We start from the raw sequence: 17,818 nt of genomic DNA on the forward strand, positions 1-17,818 counted from the left end.
TTTGAAACAAGTTATCATTTAATGATACCACCAAGAGGAGTACACTGTCAGTTTCCTTGAAGGACTCTTAGTGCTGTCTGGCTTACAGATTTTGTTTCAGCTTGGCTGAGTGCTTTTAAGTTATTCCCATGACATAAAGTGCTACAGGTATGCATGACAGAACTGACATGGCTTCTTTGATCTTACAGAGTTATTTCTGTAGGTTTACAGTTTTAGCTATAAAGAACTCATTTTTCATCTACTCCTTCATCTCTGCAAAATGGCATGCTGTACATAAAGCTTTATAGTCCTGTTTGCTGGGTAACTGAAAGGAAGAAAAGTCAGAGGAGGAGCTATACATAGCCATCTCTATTGGCTTTTTTTGCAGTTATCTGTCATTCTTGCTTTGCTCTTTGCCTCTTCTATTCACAGGTTTATTTCTCAGAAAGGTGAAACAAAGTAGACCAAAAAAAGTTGAAGTTAAAAAAAAGGCAGATGAACAGAAAAAAATAATTTGAGGAGGAACCTACAATTGCTGTGGCTCATTTTGCACAGGGAGATAGTGACCTAGTAATGACTGTTCCCCAAACTAACTGATAACCAACAATGAAGGACAGAAAAAGGGATGCAGTTCAAAGTGCCTGCAATTTTGTCTTTTCTGTTATCCTGTTACATCCCCCCTCCCTCCCCTTTCTCTCATCCTGTGCACAGTAATCTTGCCACATACTTTTAAATATGTGTCCATTCCATGTCAATCTTGCTTTGCTTTTGCCTTGATGAAGCAAAAGAGCAGAAAAACAGGCTTTTATGCTTCCTCCAACTTTACCTCCACTTACTGCACAAAAAACAAGAATAGGTAGAATAGCAGAAAACAGCAGAGGTATTTTCTCTGCCTCCACCTAACCCCACCTTCTCTAGCTCCTGCTCTGAGACAGCTTTGCAGCCTCAATAAAGTGTTCCTTTTCATTCCATATCACTGAAGAAGGACACGATGTGAAAAAGATTTTAGGGAGATGCTTTTCTTTATTAAGCTCAGAGGTTTCATGTAACTTTGAAAGATCAGTACATAGAGCTCTGATTTCATTTCAGCTCAATGTTTTAAAATATATTCTCTTCAAAGGGTGAAAAAGGAGACAATGGAGTCACTGGTTTAAAAGGAGAAAAAGGAGAACCAAATGGAGGCTTTTTTCTGACAGGACCTCCTGGACCACCTGGAAGACCAGGATTAGTTGTAAGTCATGCGAGCTGTAGAATAGGAATATTTGTGGGTACCCATTGCTTTAATATAGAAGGCACTAAAAAGAGAGAAACAAAATGATGCTAAGAACTACATAAAAATTCATATGCTAACCATTAGGTGAATAGAAGAGAGTTGCATTAGGCATAAACACAAACACTTCACTGTTGTGCACAGCATTAATTGCTATGAAAAACTGATGTTATGCTCAGCTGTCTAATACAACTACATCAGTAGATTCATGTATTTATAGCATTACAAATAAAGGCAGTATATATAACTTGTGATGTTCCTACTTACATCCCCGTAAATGTCAAAATAATTGTGTTCCATCTAAATAATTAATCTCATTTCCTATTCCAGTAATCCAAAAACATAAATGTAAAGTCCAGTGTGTATCAGTCTGGATCATTCCTATAAAATTCATCCACTGTCTAATCTCTGCCTAGTTGTTTTATCTTCTGGCAATTCCCACCACAGTTGCTTTAGAATCAAATGCACTAATTATTTGGAAACCTGAGTTTATCCTTGGGATCTGGCAACAAATACGTGCATTGCATTGCTCCGTTATCATATTCGGTGCCAAGGAGCATGAATAGGTGGGTCACAACTGAGGACGAAGTGTTAGGTTAGCAAGCCCACCTTCAAAAAGTCCCCTAGTACTACTCCACATTTCTGAGAACCATCTCCCCATTTAGAAACTGTTCTACTGGCAAGAAGGAGTTGGTTGGCACAGCTCAGCTCTCCTAGTCCAGGGCCCAAAAACTGTTCCATGTATGCAAGCCAGTTGTAGCACAGGGAGCACAAGCCTTCCTCTTTCAGGCTGAGAACACGCTGCTGAACTGGAAACTCAGAGTTGGAGCCCTTTTAATCTGGAAGATTGGCAGCTGGAGAGTTTAACAAACACGAGCTGAAATTTCATCACAGGAGGGAGAAGACAACACTCATCATGAGACATGTATCCTGCATAGACACACTTTATGTTAAAGCTTTGTACTTTGTGCCTTCTGACAAAATCTTATAAACACATCAAATCAAGTAGTCTCAGAAAGAGCAGAGTTGAGATCCAGGACTTTCAGAGTACTGTTGAGAGTTTTGTAGGTATCAGCTACTAAGAAATAGGTGCGAAAAATTTCAGAAAGCTTTCTGAAACTTGCATTCTTTAATTTGGTTTAGTACATGGTCACCTTTTCCTTTTCCATTAATATCCATGTCTCCTTGAAGAAAACTACGTACAGACTCATGTCTGAACATTGATGTGGTGCCAGGCCTTCAGAAAATGTTACCACCAGAGATAGGCTCTGCATTAGTGAAACTGATACATTCAAAGAAACACTGTTTTATCACTGATAGGGACCAAAAGGGGATTCAGTTGTTGGACCCAGAGGACCTCCAGGATTACCGGGCCTACCTGGCTTACCAGGTTATGGAAAAATTGGACCCCCTGGCCCACCTGGCCCACCAGGCCCACCAGGACCCCCTGCAATATATGGCTCAGGTGAGAGGGTGTGATTTCACTTTTCACTGTATATGTGAGTGCTTATGCATGTGCCCACACCCACACCACCACTGTCTTTATATATACCTATTCTTCCATCTGCCCACACACTCTGCACATCTGATTCAGGTTGCTTCCCTCTTTCCTCCAGCTCTCTACCAATTTATCCTTGAGGGAGCAAGCGGGAACATGCTCTTCTTGTGGTGAATGGAGTTAAATCTGGGTGGCAGCCAGTCACAGGTGTTCCCCAGGACTCAGTAGTGGGGCCAGTTCTGTTTAATGTCTCTATCAATGATCTGGATGAGTGGATCAAGTAAACCCTCAGTAAGTTTGCAGATGACACCAAGTTGGGTGGGAGTGTTGATCGGCTTGAGGTTCGGAAGGCTCTACAGAGGGATCTGGACAGGCTGGATCGATTGTCTGAGGTTCAGAAAGGCTCAGTGCTGAGTCCTGTACTTGGATGTGTTGGACTCAGTGATATTAAAAGCTTTTTCCAACCTAAACGATGCTATGAGTCTATGATATAAAGGTAGTACCCACAGTAGAGTTTAGGCCTAGAATTAAATTGGTGGAGAAGCGCTTCTAAAAGCTAGTTGTTATGCAAATGCTGAATAGAAACAAAACTCTGGGAGGGTTGGTTACTGTACCTTTAATGATTTTCAACTTACTGGACTAGAAAGGGAGTAAAATGGTCTACAAATAATCATATGGAGGGGCGTACCTTTGCAAAAAAGGTGGCACTTCAGAATTCACTTCAGCTTGAGAATCTACCAGATTCTCTCAGACTTGCATCAAAGGGAGTATGTAGCTATAAACCAAGTGCTGCAGTTTGAGACATTTTTGCTTTGACTCTTGGGTCACAGGTCTGCTAGTGACAAGCCTCATACTGTCAGTGTCTAGCCCTTAGATTAGGTTCTGGTGGATTGGGTCCTGGCCTCCTCTGACCTTACTCTACAGGTCTGCCTGAGCAAGTGACTCTAATTCCTCACTCGGGGAATTCTGACCAGTTTGGGAATCCAGCCAGCTAAACCAGAGCAAAGCATTCCTTAGTCTCAGCTGAAGATGGTTTACTAACAGAAAGGAAATTGTTAACTGAATAGAGAGGCTATAATGCACATCTGTCCTGCCTGAAGTTTGGGCAGGTCTAGCTAATACTGATGTTTTTTCTGAGAACTAACAATCAGTCTGTTTACTCACAAGATCTGTGCCTCAGTATGCTTGTTGGGAAGCAGACTACTCTGTTCCCATTTTGTTCTCTCCAGGTATTTCTTGAACCTGGTCAGACTGATTTATATAGCTGTCCAGGGACAAGGTCCAATCTGTGCTCCAATAAATATTATTAACTGAGTGTTTATCAGAAGTCTTCATCCTCTGACAAATATTTGAAAAAGAAGAAATACTTAATATGTTTCATGTTGGAACATAAGCCTGTACCTGAATCGGCCCCTCACCATTGTAATACAGACAGATCTTCAGCATCCATAAAGGCCTTCAGGCCTTTTTCTGTGTGATTTATATGAAGGACTTCTGAAAATTAGCTAAGAGACCCAGTCAGACAAAACAAATTATTATTAGCATTCCATCCCTATACTTTCACTTATCCTCTCGGCCATTAGTCTTCATCATCCTCCTACACATTTTCCTCTCTGCTTTGCAAAAAGCTTCTTTAGGCAGCACACTGATGGATGTCCATTTTACTAAATGTTACAAACACAGATGTTTATTTATTTCTAGCTTCAAGGCACTGTTATCTCTGTTAAAGCTGTTACTGTAATATGGGGCTCACATACTGTAATATGGGGAAAGACACTTGCTTTCAGTCTTCCATATCTTTCCTTCTTCCCTTCCTAAAAAGAAATGAGCTTTTACTCCAGGAAACAGGGACTTTCACCTCAAAGTGAAGAAATTCAGGTTTGGAGTACAGCTGGCTACTAGGTACTAGATACTGTGGACTGCAGTCTTAGAAGTTCAAGTGGAGAATTCTTTACTGCTTTGTTAACTTTTACAGAAAAAGCCTCCCTCAAAGCCTATATGGGAAGGAGCTAAAAGTTCTTCCTCTTCCATATGTACGCCATTAGCAGCTAGCAGAAGAGCATTCTGATAATTTTAAGTGAATCTGGCTCATTTGGAGCTCCTGGACAAAATCCAGCACACACCAAAAAAAACCATAGAGGGTGGAAGCAAGGATGGGTAGCCTGAGAGGAATATAGAGAAATTGTCTATGCAGTCAGGGATCAGGCTAGGAAGGCTAAAGCCCTGACGGAATTAAATCTGGGCAGGGACATTAACACCAACAAGAAAAGCTTCTATAGGTATATTGGGGGTAAAAGGAAGATGAGAGAATATGTGAGCCCACTTCAGAAGGAAACAGGAGACTTGGTTACCCATGACATGGAGAAGGCCGAGGTACTCAATGACTTTTTTGCATTGGTCTTCACTAGCAAGAGCTCCAGCCACATCACCCAAGTCACAGAATGCAAAGGCAGGGACTGGGAGAATGAAGAACCACCCACTGTAGGAGATAGGTTTGAGACCATTTAAGGAACCTGAAGGTGCACAAGTCCATGCGACCTGATGAGATGCATACACAGGTTCTGAAGGAACGGGCAGGTTAAGTTGGCTGGAGCACTTCTGCTATGGAGACAGGCTCAAAGAGCTGGGCTTGTTCAGCCTGGAGAAGAGAAGGCTCCAGGGAGACTTTAGGACAGCTTCCAGTACCTAAAAGGGCTGACAAGAAAGCTGGAGAGAGCCTTTTTAAAAGAGCATGTAGGGAAAGGACAAGGGGGAACGGATTTGAACTGACAGAGGTGAGATTTAGATTAGATATGAGGAAGAAGTTCTTTCCCTGTGAGGGTGCTGAGGCCCTGGCACAGGTTGCCCAGAGAAGTTGTGGCTGCCCCATCCCTGGCAGTGTTCAAGGCCAGCTTGGATGGGGCTTTGAGCAACCTCTGTGGAAGGTGTCCCTGCCCACACCAGGTGGGTTGGAGCCAGATGATCTTAAAGGTCTGTTCCGATCCAAACCATTCTATGATTCCATGATTTGCAGAGTATCTGCAACAGATTGAAATCTGTTGACCTTAACCTCCCAAATAACAGAGAAAAGGCTGTTTCACCACTGCTTTACAAAAAATCCTTTGAATGTATTTTCTGTAGTTGTCTTAAACACAGCTATTCAGAAGTTGACTATGTAAGTTCTATGTAAGGCATATGGCTATTTAAAGACACCATCACCAAGCCCTTTCTTTGCGTCACTAACCTTGTTTCTCAAGAAAGATGACCTTCAACATGTACTGTATGCTTGTTTTATTTTAGCAGCTGCAATGCCTGGGCCACCAGGTCCTCCTGGAGAGCCAGGACCACCTGCAACCCGGAGTCTGGTAAGACACCAAAATAAGGAATTTTGCCATTGAAACATTGCTTCAAATCTTTTGGTGGCCATTGGAAGCACTGAGAGTAGGAAAGCTCTTTCCTCTGTTTTTATTTATTAGAATGTTTTCTGGTTTTCTGAACCTCCAAATTTTTCAGCAAGAAATTAAAAGAGGTGAGAAAAGTGATAACAGAAGTCTGTCCATTGCCTTGTTCGTTACAGCCTATTCAAATGTAAAGATTGATGGCATGCTAAAGTAATGGAAAAGTGCATATTCTATGTTCAAAGCAATGTCTCTGAAAGAGTTTAGCAACTTCACCTGCTGAGATACTAGAATAACTACTGAATGCTCAGTTTCCATGAAAAAAATATTACTGAATTAAAACCCATTAATATAGATCACTTGATTCTAAGAAAACCGTACATTTTCCCAGCAAATCTAAGAATTGTTTTGTCAGATAATACCTATAAATTTGTTTCTTTTTCTTACTGCATGAATCAAATCAGAATTGTATCCCAGATATCCATGCAGTAAAAACCGACAGCTAAGACTTCAGTCTTGTTAATTTCTAAATTAAATAGACATAATTTCTGGGGAAAGAAAAATCAAGCTAGCACAGGGTGTTCATTGCAAATTCTTCCTTTTCCACATTCTCATATTATGGTGGAACAGCAATTCTCTGGATATCTTAAGCAACTATTTGAGAATGCACTAATGAACAAGCAGACCTTCAGATCATGTATATCATATCAAACAAATTAAGAAGAATCTGAGTTTCAATTTCTTAATGCCTTCCCACCCTAGTGTCATACCTCTGCTGACTGCCTTTTCTTGTAGAAATTCAGGACTGACAATGATAACAGATCAGGGGAGAAACAGGTGTTCAAAGGCTGGTGCCTCAAGGTATTAGGCTGTAGATACAGGCTGGGACCTACTCTCACAGTCAGAAGATCCAAGACTTAGGTCAAAATCAACATTAAAACCCAACATTAAAAAACAATATGCAGATCTGTAGCAGGGTCTGTATGATTCAGAAAGCATTACAATGCCTTGAAGAAAGAAATTACACTCCAGTGATAAGAAATAACATTCTCAAGAAACTTGCCCCTGATTTTACACTGCCTGCAATTATCAGACTTTAAAAGCAACCCATCTTAAGGAGGACTGTGTTCTTATCTTCAGGTGACAAAGGCAGAGGTAGTAAGTGCAACGTCGATATCTGACAGACATTAGTTTAAGTCTCATGATGATCTATGAAAGAGAAATTGAAAAATACTTGCTGTGTAAACTAGAGGTATCTGGAAACATAAAGAAAGGAAAAAGAAAACACCCTTAAAGAAAACAGATAACACCACTAACAAAAATGTAACAGAAGCAAATTAATCTAGAGTTGTATGTGATATTTACAAGCCTTATCAAACCTTTTCTGAACTCTGCCATTTCCATCAAGTATGCTAAAACTGTAGAGATGCAATGATCTTCACTCAGTGCTAAATTAACTATTGGTGTAGTTCTACAACAATCCAGAGAATGATGATGCCAGTGTGCTAAATTAGTGAGATATTTATGTTACTGAAGCTTTTTGTATGAAATTATGTACAACTGACTTTATAAGCATTACCTGCAGAAGAAGCCTTGACAATTATGTCTTCAATGAGACTTCAGTTTAACAGTTTAACTTGCAAAATGTTTTGTGTGTCTGACGAAGCATCTTTCATTTTCCTACTTGACAGGTTACAACATTCCATAACATTGAGGGTATGTTGGAAAAAGTTCATTTGGTAGCAGAAGGTACGCTAATCTATCTGAGTGAAACCAGTGAGGTTTATATCCGTGTTCGAAATGGATGGAGAAAATTGCAGGTATTATTGCACTATGTCCAAACCCTTTCCAACTTCCTTGCTCAAAATGGAATTGTTGCAGGTATTTTTAACATGGATGGAGAAGTATGGGTGCAAAGATTCCTCTTTTATAGTTTAGAAACTCTTGGTGATGTGGTTTTGTTTTCTTGTCCTTTTGGATTCTTTCAGCTTGGTGAGCTAATTCCTATCCCTGCTGACAGCCTTCCTCCTCCAGCCTTATCAAGCCATGTAAGTATGATATATGGGACTGTGAAAAACTGAGTCTAAATGTGCAAAAACAGGCAATACACTTGGCAGATTGCAGGCAGATCCCTGCACAACATGATTTTCTACTGAGACCTGTCAATTCAAAGTAAACATCCTACCACTACATAAGCTTGCAAATTGGTTCACAATTGCCAGTCATCTATTTCCATTATCTTCTGAGACTCCAAACACGATAGAGACGAAGCAGCATCTACAAAAAGCAGCACAAAGCAAGCTGACTACCAGAAAAAAAAAAAACAACAAACCAAACCAAAAAAAAAAAAAAAAAAATAACCCAAAAAACAACCCACCAAACAGTATTCTGTTTTGCAATACTGAAGTCACCCATAGAATCCTAGAATGGTTTGGGTTGAAAGGGACCTTCGAAGATCATCTGGGCCGACCCCCCCCTGCAATGAGCAGGGACATCTTCAACTAGATCAGGTTGCCCAGAATCGCATCAAGCCCTGGTCTTTTTCAAGCAAACTCAGAATTCTATTTCTCAAAAGTTTTTTTTTTAAATTATTATAGTCCTGTATTCAGGGTATATCATGATCACCGGCATGTAGCTATTCCCAGAGGGTGCTGAGGGTCTGTTCTAAAGCCTCAATTGTTAGTTTGCATCTGACCCCATTTTGCAAGTTATTGTACCAACCTGCATGTGAACACGCTGTCTGTCCCCAAAAAAATTGCAGGAAGATGAAAACCAAGAAGTGGTGAAGGGGCTAGTGAGCAGTCTGATGAGAGAGAAATGCACTTAAGACACTTGAGAAAATGTCTAGACTTATGTTACAGGAAACTGTATGCAGCCTCCAGCTGACACCACATGACTTCCCCATCTGGTACAGCTTGTTACTCTTACTTACCATAACTAGGGAAGAAAACTTTGCTGTTCCTCACACAGTCTGAAGATCATCAACTTTCTGGTTCCTACATGCCAATTGCTTCAAAGAGGGAATTACAGAGGCCTTGAGAAATATTCCCACCACTACATTTTCTGTTTCCACATCCTCCTTACTGTTCCATTTTTAATTTCCCTGAACTGGTCTTCTGCTCCTGCCAAGAGCAAGCTGCCTCCACGCAGGATTCCAGGTGCTGACATCAGCTCTGGCAGAGCACTGTGGAGGGTACACTTGAGTCTAGAAGAGCAACTCTGGCCAGGACAGCTTTCAAATACATATTTATGTGACAGACCATTAATTTGGTCTGATATGTAGATAAAGTATCCTGGCTACGTAGTTTGGGTTTATTATTCAGAGGCAAGAGAGTTTCAGATTCTCCAACGTTCGATGTTTGTTTTATTTAGAAAATTATTGTCTAAAACTCTGATCTGAGTAAAACGCCTAACATATCTGTTTGCATGTGTTTAAATAACAGGGATTTCAGTCTCTTCCAGCACGAAGTCCAATACCAAATACGAACAATGGAAAACCAGCAGTAAGTGTGAGATCTGTATTGCAACTGCATAGTTTCAGTTTGAAACATGACAGTGTACATCTTGAAAGAGATTTGTGATAATTGCTCTTCAAATTCACATATTTCATTTTTATATATAAAATTATTTTATATTATATATTATTACATTACATATTTTATATTCTATATTATATAATACATTATTATATATTATAATTATATTATATATAGGTTAATATATTTTCTATCTTCATGGTGCTGGTTTTTTTAGGGAGACAATTCAGAATCTAAGCATTCATTTACAATACTTAAAAATAGTAAGACAAATACAGAAAGGTAACTGAGCTACATCTAAAACAAAAACCAAGCAGAACTCCACAAAGAAACAGCAACGAAAAAATAGTCTGGATTTGTTCTTTCATCTATATTGTTTGATTCAAGCATGGTACTTGTATTTGCTAACAATGAATTTTTAGATGGTGTATGGTCACTTCTTACTACTTATACTTGTAGGATTTGGGATTTTGTTTGTGTGATAACTCCAAGACTTATACTTAAAACTATTAGCTGCTTTCAAATAATTTTATTTTTTAAGAGTATATAGTCTTCAAGGTTTCCTTAACTTTCATGCAATCCTAGAATGGTTTGGGTTGGAAGGGACCTTATAAATCATCTGGCTCCAACGCCCCTGGCACGGGCAGGGACACCTTCCACTAGACCAGGTTGCTCAAAGTCCCATCCAGCCGGGACACTGCCAGGGATGGGGCAGCCACAGCTTCTCTGGGCAACCTGTGCCAGGGCCTCACCACCCTCACAGGGAAGAACTTCTTCCTCAGATCTCATCTAAATGTGCCCTTTTTCAGCTTAAAGCCATTCTCCCTTGTCCTTTCTCTACCTGTCCTTGTAAAGAGTCACTCCAGCATTTTGTAGGCCTCCTTTAGCTATGGGAAGGCTGCTGTAAGATCTCCCCAGAGCCTTCTCTTCAGATAAATTTCAAATTATTTCGGCTACGGGTCTCAGCTTTAAGAAATGTAATGTTAAGGCAGCAATTATCTGTCATAAATGGTATGGAAGGTACCAGTTCTTGTTCTGGCAGGAGGAGGGGAGGTCTAGCGTGTTTTCAAATGTATGTCTTCCTTCTGCTACAAACTTAAAAAAAAAAAAAAAACACACCATAAAATTGGTGACTTTTCTTCTCCAGCTGCACCTGGTGGCTTTAAACTTCCCATCTTCTGGTGACATCCGAGCAGATTTTCAGTGCTTTCAACAGGCCCAACTAGCAGGTTTGACATCTACCTATAGAGCCTTCCTCTCATCGCATTTGCAAGATCTGGCGACAGTTGTCAGAAAAACCGACCGACAACATTTGCCAATAGTCAATCTTAAGGTAAAAATGAGTACTTAATATTTGCTTTATTAGGACAGGCTGTAATTGCCCCAAAAATCTTGGAAAATGGCAAAAGCAGAAAGTTTCAACCCAAGCTGCATTTTATAAAGAAGCAGCTTTGCTTCATATTTCACAGTCAGGTTCAAAAACCAAAAAAGTAGTGATAAAGTTGAAAGTTACAGATTGTATCACATTTCCTTTGCATTTTCAAAGGGTTGATTTTTTCCAGTATCCTAAGGCTAATGGCAGAAATAAAGCTATGAGAATAGTCTACTTTGAGCAGACCACTGATAAAGCAACAGTACAATGTTCAGCTTTCTAGATATTTTTTATTTCAGGGAAAGTGCATCCTCATTTCTCAAAACCAGGTAAGTTCTACCTTCTAGGATGATTACAGAGTATAGTAGGCTAAAATGCCCATTTTTCTTATTCCTCAACATAAAGGCAAAGTCTGCTTAGGAGTGATGCTGGACTTATCCCAGTGAAACTGAAAGTCTAGAGCATGAGTCATTTTGTGGTCTCACATAAACAGACACACTGTAAAACTGAGGAAAACAAGCCATTTCTCCATAGCATTGGCTGGCTCCCAGAACAAATGGCCAAAGAAACGTAAAGGAATAATACATGATCCCTAGAACATACTGAATGGATGCTGCTCTGAAGTGCATGCAAATACAGAGCCTTGGAAACAAATTTGTAAACACAATATTATTTCAACTTTGACTGGAAAATATCAAAATCAGTTTGAGAGGTAGCCTGATGCAAGGCTTTTTCCTTGATCATTTGCAACAAATACCACAATTTTCACAAAATTATGACCTCAACAGAATTTCCAACACATATTATCTGTATATTTTGCCTATAGCTAGTTCTAAGCAATTGTTCAAAGAACTCCTTAGGCAGTTGAGGGAGAAAAAGATAGTGGAAATGGAGATGATCAAGCTGACTAGTTGGAGTGACAATACAACTGAGATGCAACTGTGAGGCAAAGGTGTGAATCAGAGAGCTATTAGCATAGAGATGAAAGATCAGACAAGTTTATTCAGGAGCACCATGCAGAAACCGATATGAAAACTGGAATCGTAAGTGTCCTAAAATTCAGATAAGCTTTTAGATATATAGATAAGTCTATAAGAACCAGGTATGATGTGGATTTTGGGTTTGTTTTATTTGTAAAAATGGCTTTGAATTTTAACAGGGAGAAACACTTTTCAGTAACTGGAATTCTATATTTAATGGAAATGGTGGACAATTTAACATTCATGTTCCAATATACTCCTTTGATGGGAGGAATGTAATGACTGATTCATCTTGGTGAGTTTACACTATCATTTATAAGACTTGCATGACATTTATTTTTACCAGATAGTAAAAGTAGCAATATTTTGGCCTACTAAAAATAATGCCATCCTTCTTCTCAAATTCCAATAGCCTATGAATGGGATATCAGGTTGTGTCCTCCTTTACTTCTTTTCTTTTCTACCTTAATATTTCCCTACCCACTGCTTGGTTCAAGCAGGAGGAAAGCAGAAAAACAGGCTACCACATATGTAGGTGTGCAGTTAAATAAAGGAAAAAAAAAACCCAAAAAAACCATCAAAACCAAACCCCATACTTTTTCAGGAAATGACTTCTTAACATTACTTTTCAGGCCTCAAAAAGTAATATGGCATGGTTCAACTACAAATGGAATCCGACTGGTCAGCAACTACTGTGAAGCCTGGCACACAGCTGGTATAGGAGCTATGGGACAAGCATCACCGCTGAAGATGGGGAAACTTCTTGATCAGAAACCATATAGCTGTAGTAATCAGTTTATTGTTCTCTGTATTGAAAACAGTTTTGTATCTGATCCCTAAGGAAAATAATTCATCTGTTGCACATAGGAATATTCCATTTTATGACAGAAAAAGCTGACACTGAAATTTCATTTGTAATGATGTAAATATTTTATTTTTTGTAATTGCACATTTCAGGAAAAAATTGCCAAAGAAAACATACCTCAACACAAACTGCATTCCAGTTAGGTGGAACATCCAGTTACATGCGGCTGACTTAAAGCCCAGTTTTTCACTTGAACGCCCCACAGTTCAAAAATTGCCAACAATTAATTCACAGAGCCTTGGCTTTCTGGATGAGCTGAAAATTACTCAAGAGTAAAGACATTCAAGTGTAGATTATGTGAGGGTCCAGTAGCCTCTCTTAAGAAGTACGGCTCAGCAAGGCTGCTGCTTCTTCACAGCTGAAAAGCTGCATACCCTATGATCTTCTTTTCACTTGCATAGACTTTGAATACCCAAGGCAATACTCATATACATATACATACTGCCCCTGAGCAAACAATGGGAGGCTGTTACATCTTACATGGCTGGAATATTCAAAAAGGCTTTAAGAACAAAGGTGCTCACCTCCTTAGATTTCAGAGGAAGCCAAGTACCTAACTCACATAAGCTTGCATGGATTGCAGCCTGGTGCTTACACATAAATTTAGCAGCTTCCACATCTTACTTCAGCTTTTTTCCTTGTAGATTTTAGGCATAGGGCTTTAGGCAGGAGAAGTGAATTTCACTTAGACAAAATCTGCTCTTTATTTTGGTGCTATTGTTACCAGGAAACCTGCAGCAATGTTAATAGAAAACATCCTGTTTTACTGGTAGAACTGTGCAAAGTAAATGCAGACAAACCATCTGACCTATATTTATTTCATTGCGTATTAAAGGAAGTAATTTCCTGTTGTGGCAGACTACTGAATGAAAGATGTCTGTCATGGTTTCTTTAAAATAGGTTCTAGACATGGTAAACCACTAAGTTATATATAAAGTTATTTTACTTTTTGTGAATATACCATTCTGGCATTCACATAATTAAAGACTTGTTAATATAAAATAACAGCAGCAATGACAGGAATGATCAGTAAATGCTAATATTCTTTGCAAACAGTACTACCATAATATCTAAAGTCTTTTGCCTATATATTTTTCTACAGCATACTTTAAACAACATATTTACTTGTATTTTATCAGGCAGTAACTAAGGAGGTCAAACTCCACATTATCATTTTTTAAGATTTAATCTACAGTCTGTGTTGGAAATACATGTTCATAAGCTGACAAACAGAGTATTAAATCATTAGATTTAATTCAAAAGACAAAAGCAAACCACACTTACTATACTAAACTGATATAATCATATAATGTAATATTGTGACATACAGCTTTGTTTTTCCATTTTACTATAAAAGCTTATTTCCCAGGGTCAGCTGAATCATATCTTCTTTTTTTCTTGGAAAAGTCATGACTCCATTGTTACGATATGCTAATAAGGAAAAAGCAGTTTATATTACATTTAAAACGTATGCATAACAATTCACTGAAGTCATTTATAGTCCATTTCCCTACAATACTAAGCACTCTTGTGAAATACCAAATTCCTTCAGTTCACACAGTTGGAAGAGTTGTATATACACGTCAGGGTTTCACTCTGAGTCACAGAAGGCTCAAAGAGGGAAATAAAGTGCTTTTACGTATGTCTAGCAGGAATCATCTACCTTTAAGCCTTTTGTTGGTAGACTCTCAGCTCAGCCAAGTCATGGTCAATGGAGTTTGCACTTGCAGCCAGTCATCACCCAGTCATCACTGTCAGTTATTGCTCTTCCACTCCTGAGCTAGAGCCAGCAGCTAGGGAGCGGGCTATTTCTTTGCCTGGAATTGCAGTGATAAGAGGTGAGGGAGAGATGGGATCACACAGAAGAGCTGTGTGAAGGGGAAAGAGGGAAGACTGAAAAAATAATGCAGTTCTTAGGAGTTACTTAACTAGCATTTAAGCTGGACCCAGCAAAACTGTCCAGAACTCTGTGCCCCTTTCAAAAGGCTAATCCCCTCTCTGTAACCTGTATAGGTGCTACAGCTTAGCAAGGAACTGAAATGGTTAAGCATTATCAGTGAGATATTAAAAAACCCTCAGTGGTTGCTTGCCACTTCAAACGTTAATCTGCAGGCTAGAGGAATTTATTGCACCCTTTAACTTCATATACAGAGCATGAACCATGCATTTTCTGGGCTGCTGTGGTGCTGAGTTCACATGCTGTGCTCACACGTCAGCAATGCAGCTAGCCTACCAGAGAATGGAATGGGAGATCTGTTGAAAAGTGAGGTTTCCCTTGGAAAAAAACCCGCTTTTTGTCATTTTTAACCAGAGCCCCTGAGGTTCTTTATACTCCCTAGTATAACTGAAGAGAAATAGTAGGACATGACAGGGGAAAAAAAATCAGCCCAGTACTTAAAAATAAATTAGCTTTCTCTATCAGAGCAGAATACTTTTTTCAGCGTGATTCCAACACAAAGCTCAGGTGCACTTAAGGAAGAACATTTGCTAATTCACGTAAGGAACTGTGTATAAAGTAAATTAATCGCCAGAATGAGCACCAGAGCAAGGCTGAAAAAGTAACTACACTAGAAACCAATGTAGAAGTCTGAACGAATGAAATCAGAGTATCAGTCAAATAAGCTTCTTCTGTCTTTAAGAGGAAGGCTTTGGTTGAAAACATCCATTTATTTTGAAGCTTTGATGTACTTGAAAAGGATCAACTGCACTTACAGAATACACTGTAAACACAGAGGAAATTAAAATCTTCTAAACTATGAGAATTACAGGGCTAGTTGATGAAAAAAATACAACAGATCCATTTCAGCTATTGGAATGAGTATTTCTAGAAATCAAATGGATAGATTTTCTTTTATACAAATTAGAGGTGCAAGCTATAACAGAAGCTTCCTTTCAATCAAAAAGAATCCACAGTGGGGTTTGCACTTCTGCAAAACAATTGGTGCTCCATTAAAAATTATTAAAATGTAATTTTAATTAATCTGGTGCTTAATCTGGGGTGGAAAAAAAATCAGAAAAAAAAAGGAGGAGTGCGGGTGGGGAGAAAAAGCCAACCAGATCAAAACAGCAAGGTCTAGGGGAAGTAATAACAATTTGGAAAAGGAATATTGAATTGTTACTGGAGAGATTCATTTATTTATCATAGATACTTTCGGGAAGAAAAAAAACTTTTTTCCATGCGTGCCACTTCATACCCCATGGCTGTGTAAGTCTTTAACTGTTTATCAGCTTACTTGACCTCACATAAATGCTGCATCAGGGTGGTGACTTTCTGACAACCAATTTACAAACTTCAGCCCCCCAAAAAAAGTTGTTTTCCTTCAACTCACTTTCTTACAGTTCTATTTTTTCATGATAGCAAATACTTCCCCACAGGGCCGTATTTGTACTGAATTGTGAATATAAGCAGTGGATTGCAGACAACCCACAATCCTGTTATGGCCCTTTAGAAAGTCTTTTGCCCTTCAGCTCAAGGATCTTTCCTCTGGGCAGCTGTAAACCGTGACATCTTACCATCGATCAGTAGTGTGCTGCTCTGCCTGGATGAACTACAGTGAGGTGATTTCTCCTCTCATTGCCATTACAATAAGCAAGCCAAACCTATGATTTTCTGCAGTCCAGCATATACACGTCAAAGGACTGACAATTAAGAACACTAGTCTTGGTGGTTTAATCAAAGACTGTCCAGCCTTGTTTCTGAGCTGTACATTCAGGTGAAAGAAGAAAGAATGAGTTGCAGCATGTATTGCTTTGAAGACCGCACAGTCTTTCGCATTAAGGTTTACATGTTTCGGAAGAAACATTGAAAGAGCTCCAAGAGAGAGGACTTCAGAAGAAGTAACATTTGCAACTCTTGTTTTCACTCCAGTCCTCTGCCTGGAGAAGAAAACCTGTCTTCGAGATTTTAAAGGAATTAGATGCTAGAATTGCAATTTCACTGCAGCGTTCAAGTACGGGAGTTAATGGTATGCATACATCCTCAAAAACATCTGATTGGGGTTTGGCAGTTACCAGTTGAGCTAACCTTTTTACTTTTCAGATTCTCTTCCACTTTATCCATTATTAAAAAAATAAAAAACCAAAAAAGCCCCACAAAAACAATACCACAAAATAAACCACAAACAAAACTGTTCTACTCCTAAGTAATGGCTATGTATACACAACCTAATCTGGAGGTGCACCCAGAGTGGATGGCTCAGTTCTAGTAGTATTAGACTTCTCCTGGAGGAGAAGGAATGAGAAGCCAGAACACATCTACTTCCTCTAGAGGCAGAAAAGAGAAACGCAGTGGGTCTTTTTTCATTTGTACTTTCCTCCACCTCATGATTGACCTCCTCCTTCACTTGTCTTTCCCTAACCATTTGTCTTTTATTTGAAACTTGTGTGGCTCCTCCAGAGAAAAGCTGGACATAATTTGGAGCTGCACATGAAAGTTCCAACTTTCACATGGATCTTCTGCACTCTGTTTTCCACAGCACTCACATAAGCAACAAAGGCTAACTTCTGTTTGAGTGTGTTTTGCTGGGAGTACTGCATATAGGCGGTAGGATGGGAGTCCAGAGAGGTCTCTTTGGAGCCAGCAAGAAACCACAACTCCTCCTTCCCTTATAAAGCAGCTACCCTCCCTGCATGCTCCTCCAAAGTACAACACTGTAGCTCTTTCAAACTCAGTGCACAGAACTACAGACAGCATAGGCTGTGGGATTTCTACACGTGAAGTCAATTCAGCATCACACCCTGGTGCTGGTCAGGGGTAACACTATAACCTGCTTTCCTCAGTTGGTCTCATGGAGTACTTGTGATGCTTCAGTGGAAAAGAGAGTGACAGCCCTGTCTGACTTTATAAGAAGTACCAAAGATCACCTGCAAATTCAAATTCAAGCCAGGGCAATGATGACAAGAATGACCGCAGGAAAGTTATGAAGGTAATGTTTTATATGC

At 39.4% G+C, this 17,818-nt stretch overlaps 1 protein-coding gene across 1 annotated transcript in view; it reads left to right on the forward strand.

Moving 5' to 3' along the window:
* Positions 1 to 12,852, forward strand: part of COL15A1 (collagen type XV alpha 1 chain) — a gene marked incomplete at both ends in the record, with an annotated part of 112,733 nt that extends 99,881 nt beyond the window's left edge. Inside the window, 9 exons of the mRNA XM_080609659.1 lie at positions 1,100 to 1,210; positions 2,570 to 2,714; positions 6,027 to 6,091; positions 7,816 to 7,944; positions 8,113 to 8,172; positions 9,568 to 9,627; positions 10,808 to 10,993; positions 12,192 to 12,307; positions 12,645 to 12,852. Coding sequence (XP_080465785.1) covers positions 1,100 to 1,210; positions 2,570 to 2,714; positions 6,027 to 6,091; positions 7,816 to 7,944; positions 8,113 to 8,172; positions 9,568 to 9,627; positions 10,808 to 10,993; positions 12,192 to 12,307; positions 12,645 to 12,852 — 1,080 coding nt within the window. The remainder of the gene's footprint in view (positions 1 to 1,099; positions 1,211 to 2,569; positions 2,715 to 6,026; positions 6,092 to 7,815; positions 7,945 to 8,112; positions 8,173 to 9,567; positions 9,628 to 10,807; positions 10,994 to 12,191; positions 12,308 to 12,644) is intronic.
* Between the last annotated feature and the right edge of the window lie 4,966 nt (positions 12,853 to 17,818).

This window comes from Psittacula echo (assembly GCF_963264785.1).
Source record: "Psittacula echo genome assembly, chromosome: 2".
NCBI lineage: Eukaryota > Metazoa > Chordata > Aves > Psittaciformes > Psittacidae > Psittacula > Psittacula echo.